General features: G+C 45.0%; 1 protein-coding gene across 1 annotated transcript in view; it reads left to right on the top strand.

Annotated features, from left to right (window-relative positions):
• Positions 1 to 3,020, top strand: part of LOC111147727 (TBC1 domain family member 22B) — a 75,796-nt gene extending 72,776 nt beyond the window's left edge. Inside the window, exon 13 of the mRNA XM_022503949.1 lies at positions 901 to 3,020. Within this exon, the coding sequence (XP_022359657.1) occupies positions 901 to 1,029 (129 nt within the window). The 3' untranslated portion in view covers positions 1,030 to 3,020. The remainder of the gene's footprint in view (positions 1 to 900) is intronic.
• Positions 3,021 to 17,951: the final 14,931 nt, after the last annotated feature.

Here is a 17,951-nt window from a genome sequence, read left to right as displayed (position 1 = left end):
TATCCTCTTTAATAGGCCGTCTCTCTGGAGCTGTTTGAGGGATCTGGGTTTTGAGAACTGAATAGGACTGAGATAGGTAGAGGAGAAAAGAGAAGGTCTCCTAAGTTAAAGGAACAATATAAATTAAACCTCGGAGGCACAAATAAATCTGGCTGAAATGGACCTAACTAGAAAGGCATGTGCATTGGGAACATAGGAAATAAGCTGGACAGGTAGGTCGAGAATGGTCTTTGGAGAACAGGGCAGCAGCGGAATACAGTGATTAGAAGTGAACACTGGCATTAGGAGAAATATAGCAAATGAAAAAGGATATGCAATTATGAATATGCATAAAGGGATTATTTTTAATAAAGGTGCGGTTTTTTGGATAAAGTTTTTTTAAAGGAAGCAAATTAAGTGTCTAACAAAAGGCAAATGGTTGAGTAAATTAGGGTATAGCCACATGATGGAGTGCTAACACTGAGAATAGTCATTTTTGAAGGCTGCATGGAAAAACACTAAAATTATAGTAAAAGAATGTGATTAAAAAGCATATAAAAATCATAATGATGATTACAGCTATTTAAAGAAATATGCTTGTGAAAAAAAAGACTGAAATGGAAAACTTGGAAATAAAGAGAGGTATATTTGGATGATGAGTGATTATTTTTCTTTTTCAATATCTTAATTTGTTGGTGTCGTTCTCTGTCTATAATATTTTTAAAAGAGGCAGGTGTTAGTGGATATGAGAGAATCAACAGAGGCTTTTCAGGGCTTCCTGAAGGTGAACTGGGAGCCGGGGGCGGAGTGCTGCTTGGGAAGAAGGAGCCTGACCCTATGGGATGTGTGATCCAGGAGGAAGGGACCTGCCGGTCCCTTGGTCTGTAGTCTTGGGATGACCAAACTTTTCTTGCGTTCCAGGGTCTCCTAATGCTGCTACAAAACTTACCTACGATACACTGGGGCAACGAAGAGATCGGGCTGCTTCTCGCCGAGGCGTACAGACTGAAGTACATGTTCGCCGATGCCCCTAACCACTACCGCCGATAGGTGCTGTCTCCCCAGGGGGACCCAGACTGTCCCCATCTCTGATGGCAATCTGATCACTGTGGCCACCATGCGAGCCGTGGACTCCGGCCAGGAACCACTCCTGCTGTAAAAAGCTCCCATCCGCCGCCCAGGTCTTAACTTTTCGGCGTGCCTGTCCACCACTCCATGTCTCTGGACGTGTTTCTCGGACCACTGTCAGTATTCCGTGATGCGTGGACAGGCCCAGCTCTGCGAGACGACTGGAAAGGAGGTACAGGGTTGTCTGCCCCTTTACAAGAAACTGGACTAAAGAAGGGGAAGGCTCAGGGTCTCAATTCACATTGTCCCTACATGGACTGATTGTCTCTCACCTCCTGGCTCCAACTGATGCCATTGCTTTTTGTGACATAGTTTGATTTGATCACAGGTCAAAAAAAACGCCTTATGTTTTCGGAAGACTCCTGGTCCCTCCCACTCTCCCTCTCCCACCCAGTTCCTAGCCCTTCCCCTTCTGCCCTGGTCTGAGCCAGTGAGGGGCAGCTTGAGACTGTTGTTCTCACATAGAGGAGGCGCTGATGCCTGTAACTCTGGGAAGAGGCCTGCACCCAAGGGCTAGGGATGTCATTTTTCCTTTTCTCCCCAGATGTGCCTATGTGCACCTGCGTTTGTGTGTGTATGTGAATATACACACCCATCAGCATTTAGTTACGTGTCTGAATTTCTGTGTCCAGACAGACTAGCCCAGTCGCTACCAGCTGGGAAGGGCCCTGGTGACCAAGTATACAAGCGTCCCTTGAGAAGGATCAGGGCAGGGGAGGGAGAAGGGGCTTTACACCTCTCCAAACCCTTTTCCCATGATGACCCACTCCAAGATATTATGTGTAAATTGTGTTATTATGTATATGGGTAAAGATGTACAAATATATGTCCTCTTTGTAGCAGATATGATTTTATATTTATAATGTGCATCAACATGTGAAAGCAATCTCGGTCACTAGCACAGATGAAGTTGCCAGGCAGGTGGCTCTGGCATCTCTAGGTCGGGTTCTGGATGCCCTCCTGTGCAGGGGAGGACAGGCGTCTGCCAGAGCGAGCATCGCTGAGCAGACAGACCTGCTTTGACAACGGGTGGCAGCCTTCCCAGCATCAGTGTCTCAGAGTTTTTCTCTCTTTCCCCGCTCCCCACCCTCTCCCCAAGTCCTTGTGGAGCATCTGCCCCACTCCTTCCCCATGTTGGGCAGACAGAACCCCCCACCTGTCCCCCAGAGAGCCTCCCAGAGAGGCACCCACAGAGGCGGAAGCCCTCCTGCATGTTTTCAGCCCCTCCCTTTCCCCAGGAGGCTGGGGGAGATCTTTTGTTTTTCCATTTTTTCCTCGGGGCAGCATCCTATTCAAGACAGAAGCTGTGACTGATTCATCAGTGCCAAGGAAGGGGGTTTTCTGCGTCTCCCTGGGGTTTGGGGCTCTTCTCAGAGAGAGGCATCCAGTGCCCCCTGCTGTCACCATCATACCCCCCACAGCTCATGAGAGGGGGGCGCATGTTTGATTTTGGGAGTTCCATAGCAGAGAGGTGGCAGGGGCAGGGGCGGGAGGAATGGTGGCGAGCAGCTGTCCTTCTGGGAAGCCGGTCAGTGTCCCCAGTGGGTGACACCCTTGAGTCTGCCAGTGAAGCCCCACCATGCTGGCATGTTCCATTTCTCATCTGGAGCTGTTTCTCAGGCATTCTTCCTAACCCTCCCCCTCCCCCTTCAGTGTGCCTCAATAGTTTCCTTCACAGAGTGAGAGGGCTGTGACCCTCCCCTCACCTGGACTAATTAAAGAAAGACACTTGTGTTCCCAAATGGTGGTTTTATTTTTTTAGTTTTTATGTTTGTATGGAAATTGTGGATAAAGTGAAAGGATTGTAAATAAATAGTGTATTTCCTCCTCCACTGCTGATTTTTCTCCTGTGAATTTATGTAATCTGGAACCTAGGGCATCCCCTTTTCTCAGTTTTTTCTTGCTGAGATTAGTAAGTATGGGGGACGCATTTGCTGTAGGGCAAGCGGGGCACCAACAGAAAATCAGAAGGCAGTCTCAGAGGACTGAGCCCCCACTCTGGAGGGGGGGGTCCTGTGGAAGATAAAAAATAAGGCAGGTGGTGCCCAACCACTAACGTTTACACAGCACATCACCATGTGCCCGGCAAGCCCTGCGATGACCGCTGGAGCGGTTTCTTCACCCAGAACTTCTTCCTAAGATGCATCTGAGAGTGTCTCTTGGTTTCAGTAATTAGGAGCTGTATTAGGATTAAATTCAGCAACATGCAGCAGAAGCCAAAAAGTAACTGTGGCTTACACAGCAGGGGAATTTACCAGACACCTGGGTGGCTCAGTCGGTTAAGGTCTGACTTCAGCTTACATCATGATCTCAGCGTCCTGGAATCGAGTACCGTATGGGGTTCAGGGCTCAGCGGGGAGTCTGCTTCTCCCTCTCCCTCAGCCCTTCCCCCATGCTCATGCTCTCTCTCTCCCCCAAATAAAATCCTAAAAGAAAGAATAAAAGGGGGGTGGTGTGCCTGCATGGCCCAGTTGGTTAAAAGCGTCTGCCTTTGGCTCAGGTCATGATCCTGGAGTTCTGGGACGAGCCCTGTGTTGAGCTCCCTGCTCAACAGGAAGTCTGCTTCTCCCTCTTCCTCTCCTCTGCCCCTCCTCCTTCTCTCTCTCTCACGTTCTCTCTCAAATAAATAAAATCTCTATTAAAAAAAAAAAAAAAGAAAGAAAACCAGGGGAATTATTTTTCCCTCCCATGAAAGTCCAAAAGGAGGTCGCCCAGGGCTAGTATGGTGGATCTGAATCACAAAATCTTTAGGAACCTGGATTCCTTCTCTGGGTCTTCACGGGGAAGATGGAAGATGGCAGCTGGCGCTCCAGCCACTGCATCCACTTGCCAAAGCAACAGGATGGATAAAGAAGAGACCAGGAAAAAGGAATGAAAGAAATGTGTCACCAGTGTTTTAAGGAATGTTCCAGAAACCTGCCCCATAAAATCTCCTTTTACAACTCACAGACAGAACTTAGTCCCATGGTAGGTCACACCTAGTTGGAAGGGAGGTTGGAGGTTTAGTCTGGTCCAGGCAGCCATAGGCCTCACTCAAAATCAACAAGTGTTGCTCTCGACTGTTCTATGTATTTTAAAGAACTTCGGAGGAGACATTTACCATGTACGTTCCTTCTTCATTCCTGAAGCTCCAGCTTCCCGTCTGAAACTGATTTCCCTTCTGCCTGAAAACTCTTCAGCAATTCTTAGTGTTCCTTCATCTGAGAATTGTCTTTGTTTCGCCTTCAGTCCCAAATATGTATTCTCTAGATACAGTTATTTCCTTTTCGCACTTTAAAACTGTTGTTCCACTGTCTCTTCCGGTTTCTGATGAGCACTCCACAGCCTTTGAAATCATTGTTCTATACATTTTTTATTTTTTAAAGACTTTATTTAATAGAGAGTAAGAGACTGCGAGAGCGAGATGAGAGGCAGAGGGAGAAGCAGGGTCACTGCTGAGTGCAGAGCCCAACACGGGACTCGATCCCAGGACCCTGGGATCATGACCTGAGCTGCAGGCAAACGCTAAACTGATTGAGCCACCCAGATGCCACATTGTTCTATATTTAACTCATTATTTTTCTCAGACTCCTTTTTAAAAAATTGTGACAAGATGTATATAACAAAGTGTGTCATCTTAATCACTTTGAGGTGTACAATTCAGTTTTAAGTGCATTCCCATGTTGTACCACCATCACCGCCATCCATCTCCAGAACTCATCTCGTCTTGCAAAACTGGAACTGTACCCAAGAATCAACAGCTCCCCATTTCCTTCTCTATATGGCCTCGGCAACCACCATTCTACTTTCTGTCTCTAGGAAATGGACTACTCTAGGTAACCTACGTAAGTGGAACAATACAGTATTTGCTTTGGGGGCTGGCTTATTTCACTTAGCATAATGTCCTCGAGGTTCATCTATATTGTAGCATATATCAGAATTTCCTTCCATTTTTTAAGGCTGAATTATACTCCGGCACATGCACATACGTGCGCGCATACATACACACACACACACACATTTTGTTTCCATCCATCTGTTGATGGTCAGATGAGTTCCTTTTCTGCTTTTGAAAATACTGCTGTTATGAACACGGGTATATAAACATCACTTAACGGGGAGCCTGGGTGGCTCAGTCAGTTGAGCATCTGACTCTTGATTTCAGGTGAGGTCATGATCTCAGGGTCCTGGGATTGAACCCTGCATCAGGCTCTGTGCTCAGCAGGGAGTCTGCCTCTCCCCCCACTTGCCTGTGCTTGCTCGCTTGCTCTCTCTCTCTAAAATAGATATATTAAATAAATAAATAAATATCACTTAGAGATCTTGCTTTCAATTCTTTTGGGTATATACCCATAAGTAGAATTGCTGAACTACTTGGTAATTCTATTTTTGATATTCTGAGAAACTACCATGGTTTTTCTCCTGATTGCTTTTGAGATTTTTTTCTTTGGGTTTTAGAAGTTTGATTGTGTGTATCTGAGTGTGTGTGTGGGGGGTGTTTGTATTTGGAGTTGTGTTTGGAGTTTGTTATTTGGAGTTTGTTGCATTTATCCTGTTTGGGGTTTGAGATTCTTTTTTTTTTTTTTCCCCTAAGATTTTATTTATTTATTTGACAGAGAGAGGGCGAGTGCACAAGCAGGAGGAGTGGCGGGCAGAGGGAGAAGCAGGCCCCTCAATGAGCAAGGAGCCCGATTCGGGACTCGATCCCAGGATGGTGGGATCCTGACCTGAGCCGAAGGCAGATGCTTAACCAACTGAGCCACCCAGGCGTCCCTCAGCTATTATTTCTTCAAATATATACATATTTCTCTGCTCCAATCTCACTCCTCCCTTGGGATTTCAATGATATGAATGTTGGACCCATAGTTCCTCAAATTCTGTTCTATTAATTTACTATTTTTCCTTTCTGTTCTTCAAATCAGGGACTTTCTCCATCTCTCATTAAGTTCATTGACTTCTTTTCTGTCATCTCCATTCTACTATTAAGCCCACATCTGAATTTTTATTTCAGATATTGTGGTTTCAGGTTCTAACATTTCCATTTGATTCTTTTTTTTTTTTTAAAGATTTTATTTATTTATTTATTTGACACAGAGAGAGATCACAAGTAGGCAGAGAGGCAGGCAGAGAGAGAGAGGAGGAAACAGGCTCCCTGCCAAGCAGAGAGCCCGATGCGGGGCTTGATCCCAGGACCTTGAGCCGAAGGCAGAGGCTTAACCCACTGAGCCACCCAGGCACCCCACCATTTGATTCTTTTTTATAGTTTCTGTTTCTCTACTGAAAATTTCTATTTTTTCCCCTTCATTTCAAGTGAGTTTACTTTTGCCACATGGAGCATAATTGTAATACCTGTTTTACATTTTTGTCTGGCAGTTCCAACATCTGGGTCATCTTGGGGTTGGCATCTTTCAATTGTCTTTCCTCTACAAATGGACCACTTTTTTCTAGGTCTTTGGGTGTTGAGTCATTTTTAATTATATCCTGATATTTTGAATATTACATGTGAGAACTCAGTCTTCTCCAAATCCTCTAGAGCAAGGGTCAGCAAACTATGGCTTATGGGCCAAATCCAACCCTCTTCCTCTTTTTATGAATAAAGTTTCATTGAAACACAGCAGTATTTGTTCCTTTACATCTTGTCATTGGCTGTTTTGTCTCTACAACAGCAGAGTTGAGTAGTCCGGATAGGCTGGATGGCCCTCAAAGCTGAAAATATTTACTATCTGGCCCTTTATGGAAAAAGTTTGCTCATCTCTGCTCTAGAAAACAATGACTTCATTTTGTTTTGTTTTGTTTTAGGTTAGTTAGGTTCCAGCTTCAAGTTTTCTCACATCTGTGGGCCATTGTTCCAAGGTCATTTCGGTTTTTCAGAGGCTTTGCTATGCTGGGTCTGTTTTGACCATGCAAAACTTGTGCCAGTTCATACACAGAATGGACTCCCCTTCTCCAGCTGGCTTCTTTTAGGATTTCCCCTATACGCTCTGGCTCTCTGGTGCTCTGCTTCCTAGTCAGCCAGAATGACAGTGCTTCTCTGGAAATTTCTACTGCCCAGACTAGTGCTGACACTGCCGCATAATTGAGTCCTGCCCTTGGGGCAGGTCTGGAAGAGACAGAAAAAGAATTATAACCCCCCCCCCACACACACACACACACTCTGGCTCCCAGGGCCACTTTTCCCAAGTCCTTTGGTCAGAGAGATGTGGTTTGTGACCTAAGAAATATACATTTGGTTTCTGGGACGCCTGGGTGGCTCAGTGGATTAAGCCTCTGCCTTCGGCTCAGGTCGTGATCCCAGCGTCCTGGGATCAAGCCCCGTATCAGGCTCCCTGCTCGGCAGAAAGCCTGCTTCTCCCTCTCCCACTCCCCCTGCTTGTATTCCCTCTCTCGCTGTGTCTCTCTCTGTCAAATAAATAAATAAAATCTTAAAAAAAAAAAAAAAAAAAAAAAGAAATATATATTTGGTTTCTGCCTCCGGTCCCTGACACAGAGCTCCTAAAACCCTTGGAATTTTCTGAGTGGTAGGAGCATCTTTTGTTCACCTCCTCTTTTGAAGTGACTCATGGTGAGCTCCGGGATAGCTTCAGGGTGGGGGGCTGGTCACCAGAAAGACCAAGCCATCATCCTAAGCTTGGAACTTTCAGCCCCATCCTTGGGGAAGGGGAGAGGGACTGGACATTGAGCTAATAATCAGTTATGGCTATGTGATGAAACCTCCCTTAAAAGCCCTTACCACTCTTAATCTCACAAAACAAACTGAGGGTTGCCTGGGGGAGGAGGGTAGGGAGAGGGTGGTGGGGTTATAGACATTGGGGAGGTATGTGCTATGGTGAGTGCTGTGAAGTATGTAAACCTGGCGATTCACAGACCTCTAGCCCTGGGGCTAATAATACATTATATGTTTAAAAAAAAAATTAAAAAAAAAAATTTAGAAAAAAAAAAAAAAAAAAAAAAGCCCTTACCAAAGAGGGGCGCCTGGGTGACTCAGTTGGTTAAACATCTGCCTTCGGTCAGGTTATGATCCCAGGGTCCTGAGATCGAGTCCCAGTTGGGCTCCCTCATCAATGGGGAGTCTGTAAGTCTTTCTCTGAGTTCTGTGAGCCACTGTGGCAAATTATCAAACCCAAGGAAGGGGTTAAGGGAACCCCCCAATTTAGAGCCAATTGGTCAGTATACCAGTGACAACCTGGGGCATATGACTGGCATCTAAAGTAGGGGCAGTCTTTGGGGACTGAGCCCTTGTGGGTTCTGTGCTAGTTCCAGGTGGTGTCAGAATTGGTCCAACTGGATGCCCACTGGACTGGCTGGTGTCCAGAGAGCTGGAGAATTGGTTGATGTGGGAACCATCCCCCCTACATTGGGTGTTAGGAGTGTTGCGAGTAGAGCAGAACAGATAAGAATTGTTTTCTTTTAGGTTTCTCTCAGTTTTTGCTGCCTCTGCTACTGTGACGCCCCCTTACCTGGGACCACCTCTCAAATCAAAGCTGTAAGACTAGACGGAAATATTTTGAGAAACTCACCCACTACGGATCGCTTCTTCAAGCTTTGCCTCTCTCCCTAATTTGCCTGCTTGTTTACTTTTCAGTAATTCGGTAGTTCTATTTTGTCCAGCATTTTTGGTCATCATTAGTGGCAGAGAGAGATTTCAGTGGGCTTACCCCACCTTGTCCAGCACCAGAAATCCTCCAAAGGTTTTCGTCCACAACCTACAGTTGAAAACATGTTTTACATTGACCCCAGCACAGAAAAAACACAGACACACAAATAATGAATGTTTCACGATCAGTATGTCCCCTTCATCTGTGTGCTGGCCTAAGACCTGTTCTGTTGTATTCCATTTTTCAAAAATGCTGATCAAGGCTCATCATAACCATCACAGTGTTAACTTGAATTTTGAAAAACACAGCTCTGCATGTGACTACTGAAATGGGAGAGAAGCCTGCTGTTAGCTGAAATAAACTTGAGCATGTTTCAACAAGTCCTGAATAATAAATATCACAGCTGATAATGCAATAAATTTGTAAGTCAAAAAAATGTGATGAGAATTGCATTATAACCTTGGATTATAGAACTCAAGGTTCTCTGTGTGAGAAACATTCCCACTCCCTCCCCGCCATTCCCCAGCCCTAGACAAAGGTGAATTGAATTAGGGATTTCTATGTTTTTTTGTAGTCCAAAAATAGCCAACGCAGGGTGATAGGATTCAGTTGTAAGTCACCCCAAGCCTATTTTATATTAGGCACCTGATACTAAGTATTAGTTGCAAAATAAACAGCCTGAAGCCAGCTCTGTAAGGAGAAGAAAACAAGGCAGTAATTATTGATACCTGATTCCCACAGCCTTCTTTCCCTCCGTCTTGCCTATCTTCTCCTTTCCTCCATCCCTCTCCCCCTCAATAAAATCAGACGGGTAATAAATATTTGAAGTGGGTACTGATCCTTGGCAAGTTAAAGGATGCGGACGCTTAAAGTAACAGCCCGAGCCCCAGCCAAAAAGGAATGTAGTAGTTTCCTCCAGTACTACTTTCACGGACCTCTGAAACATCCACCTTTTATTTATTTATTTATTTATTTGAGAGAGAGAGAGTGAAAGAGAGTATGAGAGAGAAGGAAGAAGGTCAGAGGGAGAAGCAGACTCCCCATGGAGCTGGGTGCCCGATGCGGGGCTCGATCCCAGGACTCCAGGATCATGACCTGAGCCGAAGGCTGTCGCCCAACCAACTGAGCCACCCAGGCACCCTGAAACATCCACCTTAATTACTGATTAAGCTGTCTCCAGAATAGAATGAACTTGATGACTCATTATATGTACTTCCAAAATATAATAAACCTGATTAAAGGTATCAGAAATATCTTACAACTGTGTACTGAAAGCGCTTTGTTTACACAAAATAGCACTTAATACACAAGCTGCCCAAAGCAGATAGTCCCCTTTTCCCTCCTCACTTACTTCTGGTTTTCTAAAACATTTCCCTTTCAAAAATAAAAGGCGTCGTTCCCTGATTCCTTCAGCGTAGAGTCTTACAGTTGGGGATGGGCAAAGAAGAGATGATGGAATAAATGAGTAAGAAACAAGAGGGGCTCCTGAGTGGCTCAGTTGGTTAAGCATCTGCCTTTGGCTCACGTCATGATCCCAGGCTCCTGGGATTGAGCCCCGCACTGGGCTCCCAACTCAGTGGGAAGTCTGCTTCTCCCTCTCCCTCTGATGCTCCCCGTACTTGTGCACTCCTGCTCTCTCTTTCTTTGTCAAATAAATAAAATCTTTTTAAAAAAATGAGTAAGAAAAAAGGAAGAGTGAGTGAGAATGTGCAGCCATGAACCCTACCCCACACACACCCCAAGGCTGGATCACTTCATCTGGGATCTTACCTCCCCCTAGACACGCTGAAATCCTCCAAGTCTAGAGAACCTGTCTGTGTTCACTGCCCACCCCACCCCCAAGATGACTAAATGCAACAGTCTATTGAAAAGTCGGCCTGTGATCTCAGGATAGAGAGTACTGAAGAAGAAACATAGGACTTTGCTAGAGATGCTACATCAAGAGTCCTTTCTTCGCTCGATCTTTTGAAAACATAATAAGAAAAAGTTCTGCCTCACCTCTATTGAACCTCACCGAGGGGAACCATGCTTCGAATCAATGGGCAGAGCCATGCCACCAAAATGGATCAACCCTTGCTCACAGAGCAAACTATTTGCTTTAGACGTTTTTAAAAAACCCATCTTGCTCACAGATGGGTAATAGAAGACTAAAATTGATTGGAGGGATTTCTAACTCTATAATAAACCAATTTAAGGAGGAGAAGACACCTTGTTTTCTGTCTTTTAGACCAGAGAACATAGAGAAAACCCAGGGAGAGAGGCTTTACACCTGCTGGACGTGGCCTCTGTAGCCGCTGGTGCTCCATCCCTCTACAATCATAGCTCACAGTGATTAGATACTTACTATGTACCAAGCAAAACTACCTTATAGGAATTCACCAGATTAGTCCTCTTAACAATCCTTCAAGTTGATCGTTACCCTTATCATCGCCCTTCTCTTATAAATGCGGAAGCTGAGGTTTGAAGAAGTCAAGTAACCTGCCAAAGATCTCCTGTCTAGTAAGTAGTTGAGCTAGGATTCGAACTCAAGCAACCGGGCTCCAAACGCCACACACCTCCACTGCCAGGAGTCTCTAAGCTTCCCACTCAACTAAGGGCTGACCTTACACAAAAGCCACAGAGTGAGCAAAATGTGATCGCTTGTACTCCACCCTTTCCCCTCACCTCTATTCTGGGGAGATAAAAAGAAAGGAAGTGGGAGAGAGGAAGAGGAAGAGAAGACTTTGGCATGATCATCATTTCTGTTCATTAGCTCGTGTTCTAAAGTCTGCCAGAGAGACCTAGCTGTCACCAAAATTCATGCTCCCCTTTCTAAGGAATAGAGTAGTTCCTGGGAACTGGCTGATCAGCCAGGGATTATGTTCCCCAACCTTTCTTGGAGCTAGGTGGGGTCATGTGACCAGTTCTTTCTAAGAAAATGTGAGCCCAGGGAAATGTATGTCACACTGGGGATAAGACAGTTAAGAAGCTGATGTGCCTTCCCCATTCTGTCTTCCCCTGGTTTGCTTTGTAGACGCAGAGGACTCTAAGCCCCCCAGGATAAAAGAAGTCTGAGTTCCTGAATGACTCAATGAAAGGCTGTCCACCAACCAGGGACACTGGTGGACAATTAAGTGAGTAAGAAATAAACTTTTGTGCTCAACTGCTGAAACTTGGGGTTTATATGTTACAGTAGCTAGTGTTACCCTAACTAATACAGAAACAGATAAACCAATGACTGTCCAACTGCCCTCCCCCACACCTTTCCTGTTCCAGTTCTGTATTGCTATAGAACAAACTATGCCAAAACTAAGTGGTTTAGCACAACCATTGTATTATGCTCACAGACTCTGGGGCAGGAGCTCAGGTGGGGCACAACAGTGGTGACAATTCAGGGATCACTATTCCACAAGGTCTGGAGCTTTGGCTGGAAAGACTCAAAGGCTGGGGTGACTCATTACTGGGGGCTGCTATCATCTAAGGACACCTTCATTCCCATGTCTGCCAGTCAATGCTGGATATCAGCTGGGACCTCAACTGGAGCTGTTTGCCAGAACATCTACTTGTGGCCCGTTTGTGTGTTTGTTCTCTCCACTTCCTCGTGGGGACTGTGTTCCAAGAGCATCCCAAAAAGGCTGGGTGGAAGCCGTATTACCTTTTATGGCATGACATCATTTCTGCTGGTGTCGCATGCCCACCCACATTTCTAGGGGAGGAAATGTAGATGCCATCTCCCAATGGGAGGAGTGTCAGTGTCCCATTGTTAAGAGTGTGTGGGATGGGAGATCTTATAACTATCTTGGAAAACAGTCTGCCTTTCCATAGTTCTCTCCTCCCTTTCCCTCCCTTCTTCCTGCCCTGTGCTTCCTCCTCCTCCTCTTTTTTTCCCTTCCCACTTCCCAAGCCTTTCCGCTGTCAACCCTTTCTAACATTCTGTTCAATTCACATTAATTGAGCATATGTAGTGAGACAGGTGTCAGACCCACAGATACAGAAAACACCCTACTTCCTTCCCTGCATCTGCTCTCTCTTTCCCCTCCATGTTCCCTCTTGAGATGGCTATAATGCAAGGTTTCTCAACCTTACCACTACTGGCATTTTGGACTGGATGATGCTTGTTGTGGGGCTGTCCTGTGATTTGTAGGATGTTTGCAGCATCCCTGGCTTCTCATCGCTAGAGGGCAGTAGCACCCCTGCCCCTGTCAGGACAATAAAAAAAATGCAATGCTCCCAGATATTGCTACATGTCCTGGGGGGGGTGGGGGACAGCCCCAAGATGAGATTCACCATTATAAGGGAATAAACAGGGGTGCCTGGGTGGCTCAGTTGTTAAGTGTTTGCCTTTGGCTCAGGTCATGATCCCAGGGTCCTGGGATCAAGCCCCATATCCAGCTCCCTGCTTGGCGGGTAGCCTGCTTCTCCCTCTCCCACCCCCCTGCTTGTGTTCCCTCTCTCACTATCTCTCTCTCTTCCTGTCAATTAAATGAATAAATAAAATATTTTTTAAAAATGGGGAATAAACAGGGGAAATAGAGTTAATAAAACCCCCAAATCTTGGAAGGCAGTATCTCCAAACTATTTTGACCATGCACTCTTAGCAACAAAAGAAGGGCTGAGGATACAGCCCGACATATGCATATTTATTTATTTGTATAAAGTCTATATATCCTCTGTGTTGTCCTTTTATGTAAGTATAAAATATCCACAAGAGTGGACTTTTTTAAAAGGATGGGATAAAAACGTAAGTAGATACCTGAATATATCCTTCCCACAAGCAAATGACTCATCTTGTATACTCTCTGGCAATGGCCAGTCCACCTTAAAGACCACTGCTGGGCCATATTGAGTACAGCCTTTGGGGCTAGACAGGTACAAGCTCACAACTCTGGCTTCAGTTCCCAAGACTGCCATTAATGAACTGAGTTACATTTATTCAGTCAATAAAAATGTCAGGAGTACAACTGAAAATAAGACATCACTCTCAAGAAGCTCATGGTGGGAAGACCTTGGGCAACCCAATAGTATCAGGTTCCTCATAGGTAAGTGGAGCTATCTGGCAGCATGGTAGTGAGGATCAAGTAAGGTAATATATGAGAAGCATATAATAGGTACTCATAAATAGTACCTACTAATTCACTGTAGGGCCATGAGTGGTAATGAAAGACTGGAAAGAGCCAAACTGTATATCATTCAAGGACTGGTTGAAGAAACAAGGGTACTTCTGCACAACGGAGTACTACACAGCTGTGAAGAGGATGGAGTACTATAGATCTGTCCTGCGATGGAGTGATTCCTAGTATATGTTGTAAAATAAAACGAACAGGGTATAGGGGAGGGTCAAGAAGATGAAGCACAGGAGACTTTTAGGGCGATGAAACTATTCTCTATGATACTATAATGCTTGACAGTACACAGGTGCCAAAACTCATGGAACTTTACGAAGTGAGCCTTAATGTCTATGAGTTTTAAAAGATCATTGTAAGAGGTCAGGGGATCCTAGAGAGAATGCAGAGCATGACAAAAGAATCTATGAAATAACCTCTTTGAAGTAGGTGGGGGGAAAGGGTGGCACCTAAGTAACTTTGACTAAAAGTCAAAGACTTGGGCATAAGTAGTGCATTCTAGTTCATAAAGTGTTTCCCATAAAGTGTAGGGGTTAACAATTCTGAAAACACTGTATGTATATTGGCAATGACGATTACATAAATGGATGGTATATGGTGGGAGCCAGGCTTTTCAGTTTTAGAGTCGAAGGTTACAGATAAGCAAGGGTGGGGGGATGATCGGAACAATCCAGGGGCAAGGTGGTAATGCATTTGAGTTGTAAGCCATCTGTATGCATACATTGAGCTTACCAATGGAGATATATGTGTTACTACATACATACCTACCTACATACAACATAAGTGCATACATACATTTTTAAACATTCATAGATACAGGGATATGGAGGAGTTAGTATTCATACAAATATTTACTTCCCTGTCAGCTGAGAACCTAGGAGCAGTAACAGTGGCAACAAGCACACTTAGGGTCCAGGTCTTGGTTTCTAATTCCATTTCCCAATGGAATAACAAATTCCATTTCCCAATAAAAGGAAACAGGGCTCCTTGAGAACTGGTTGACTCTAGGCCTAGAACATCTTGTACCAGAAAGTAAGGGTATGCTCTATAAAGCACAATGATGCAAGTATGTCGAAGGGACAATGTAGCCAAAGTAGGAACAATTTGAGCAATAAAATAAAGTGGTATTGGATTATAAAGCAAAGTATAAAATAAGTATCCATGAGTCCATACCAATATGAATAACTGATTCAATAAATAAATGGGGGAGAAGAGATAAATCTCCCATGCAGAAGAATTATTTTTTTTTTTTAAAGATTTGTTTGAGAGAGAGAGAGAGAGAGAGAGAATGGGCGAGTGGGGGGAAATGAGCGACAGAGGCAAAAGGAGAGGGGAAGCAGACTCCCCACAGAGCATGGAACCTGATGCTGGGCTTGATACAGGGCTCGATCTTGACCCTAACTAAGGTCATGGCCTGAGTTGAAACCAAGAGTGAGACACACACTTTAACCCACTGAGCCACCCAGGTGCCCCTCCCATGCAAAAGAATTGTAAGCAATTTATGTGGACACCCTGCTCTTAGGGAAGTGGAACAGAACTCCTCACTCCTTTTTTTTTTTTTGTTTTTTTGTTTATTTGACAGAGACAGCAAGAGAGGAAACACAACTAAGGGGAGTGGGAGAAGGAGAAGCAGACCTCCCGCTGAGCGGGGAGCACCATGCAGGGCTCAATCCTGGGATCCTGGGATCATGACCTGAGCTGAAGGCAGACGCTTAACAAATGAGGCACCCAGGCACCTCAACTCCCCACTCCTTAAGTGTAGGCTGTGCGTGGTGACTAATTCCAAAAAGCAAAGTCTGCAAAAGGGGAGAGGAACTTTACAGAAGAGAAAGCTGACAAACACTACCTCAGCCAGATGATCAAGGTTAACATCAATAGTAATAATTCATGTTGATAGTATGTACCCTCAGTATGATATGATGAGAATGACATTTTACCTCTATGGTCTTCCTCTCTAAAACCTATAGACCCAGTCTAAGCATGAGAAAAACATCAGACAAATCCCCGTTTAGGGACATTCTACAAAATACCTGGCCAGTAACTCCTCGAAACTGTCAAGGTCTTCAAAAACAAGGTTCTGAGAAACTGTCACAGCCAAGAGGAGCCTAAGTGGACATGTCAATGAAATGTCAGGATAGCCTCTGGATGCACTTGCTGTTCCTGGATGGAATGCTAAGGGGGGATGGAGGCACCAAGAGACATGTAATCCAAAGCCTAGGGAAGCATTTGCATGAGTACAGTTGTGGCTCCCACCCATTTTCCTAACCCTCTCTGACATCATAGTCTGAAATTTTTTCTTTTTTAAGATTTTTATTTATTTATTTATTTATTTATTTATTTGAGGGGGAGTTGGAGAAGAGTAGAGGGGGAGAGGGAGGGACAAGCAGACTCCATGCTGAGCTTGGAGACAGTGCGGAGACCCTGAGATCCTGCCCTGAGCCAAAACCAAGAGTCATGTGCTTGACCGGCTGAGTGCCCCTTTGGCCGAAATTCTCTCTTTTTTTTTAATTTATTTGTCAGAAAGAGAGAGCGCGAGAGCGAGCACAGGCAGACAGAGTGGCAGGCAGAGTCAGAGGGAGAAGCAGGCTCCCTGCCGAGCAAGGAGCCCTATGTGGGACTCGATCCCAGGATGCTGGGATCATGACCTGAGCCGAAGGCAGCTGCTTAACCAACTGAGCCACTCAGGCGTCCCTAGGCCGAAATTCTTGACCTGACCACGTCACACAGATAAAACTCCAGGCTGGGGTTGCAACTATGATTAGGAAATTAGAACTGAATTGGTATTCTACTCTACCATTTAACTTGTTCCTTGGAGAAGACTGCTAAACGTCTCTGTGCTTTTCTTATCAACCTTAAAATAAGAATTATTGTTGTAACCACTGTCATCATAGCGTTTGTGGGGAGCATATAAGATAAAGTATGTAGGATGCTTGGCCTAGTACTTGGCACTTAGTTCTCAATGTTAGCCCTTTGCTGTTGTGCTTTGTATAATTCATTTAGTATATATATTTCCCCTGATAGAATTTAAGAAAATTGTAAAACCAGGTATTGGAAAATGGAAAAGACAAGAGGGGGTATTGAGTTATGAAGGAGATACTCTCTACAGGGAACAGCTACCACACTATGCTTGAGGACCCCCCCAAAAAATAATAATAATAATTTCAGGTGGTGGTGGTGTTTTTTAATAGCTTTATTGAGGATAGTTTACATACCATAAAATTTGTCCAATGGAAGTGTATGTAATGCTTCAATGACTTTTCAGTAAATGTATACAATTGTGCAATCATCACCACAATCCAATTTCGGAACATTTCTATCACCCCCCGAAATTTTTTAATGTCGGTTCTGCCTTTAGTCCTGGCTCCCACGCCTAGCCCCAGATAACTGATTTCTGCCTCCATAGATTTATCTACTATAAGTTTTGAAAAATTCAGTAGTAAAAGGGTGTCATGCAAAACAGATGCTATTTAGGAAGTCTCAACACATTTTGTGCTCACTCGCTCCCTCTTTTTTTTAAGTAAGCTCTGCACCCAAGGTGGGGCTTGAACTCACAGCGAGAGATCAAGAGTCTCTTCTACTGACTGAGCCGGCCAGGTGCCCCCAGACTTAACATATTTTTAAATTATCACAAGTTTAAAGTTGCTTAAAAGTTGGTTAAAGTTTTAGGTAACATGGAATTCATCATAAAGCAAAAAAATGTATTTTTTAAGATTTTTGTTTATTTGACAGAGACATAGCGAGAGAGAGAACACAAGTAGGAGTGGGAGAGGGAGAAGTGGGCTGCGGGCTGAGCAGGGAGCCCCATGCAGGGCTGGACCCCAGAACTCTGAGATCATGACCTGAACCCAAGGCAGACGCTTAAGGACTGAGCCACCCAGGCGCCCCGCAAAATCAAAATTCAAAAGGTGGGGGTGAGTAAGGTAAGAGAGATTCCACCTACCCGCGGCTAGGACTGAGGTGCAGGTTCTGGAGAAAAGCAGCTTCCGGACGACCCTGGTCCACCTGGGCCTAAAACACCGCACACCTGTGCCGCCCTCGCCACCGCCTCCTTCCGGCGCAGGCGCAGTGACGCCGGTTTACTGGCGGAGCGGGCGGGGCGCGGAGCCCGAGCGGTGTTCACATCGATCGCGAGCGCGTAGCGATTGCTTCTGTCTGTTGTTTAGGTATG

This window comes from Enhydra lutris, unplaced genomic scaffold (assembly GCF_002288905.1).
Source record: "Enhydra lutris kenyoni isolate GAN:26980312 unplaced genomic scaffold, ASM228890v2 scaffoldscaffold17, whole genome shotgun sequence".
Taxonomy (NCBI): domain Eukaryota; kingdom Metazoa; phylum Chordata; class Mammalia; order Carnivora; family Mustelidae; genus Enhydra; species Enhydra lutris.
Note: the sequence above shows the minus strand (reverse complement) of the source record. Positions and strands in the feature narration are given on the sequence as shown.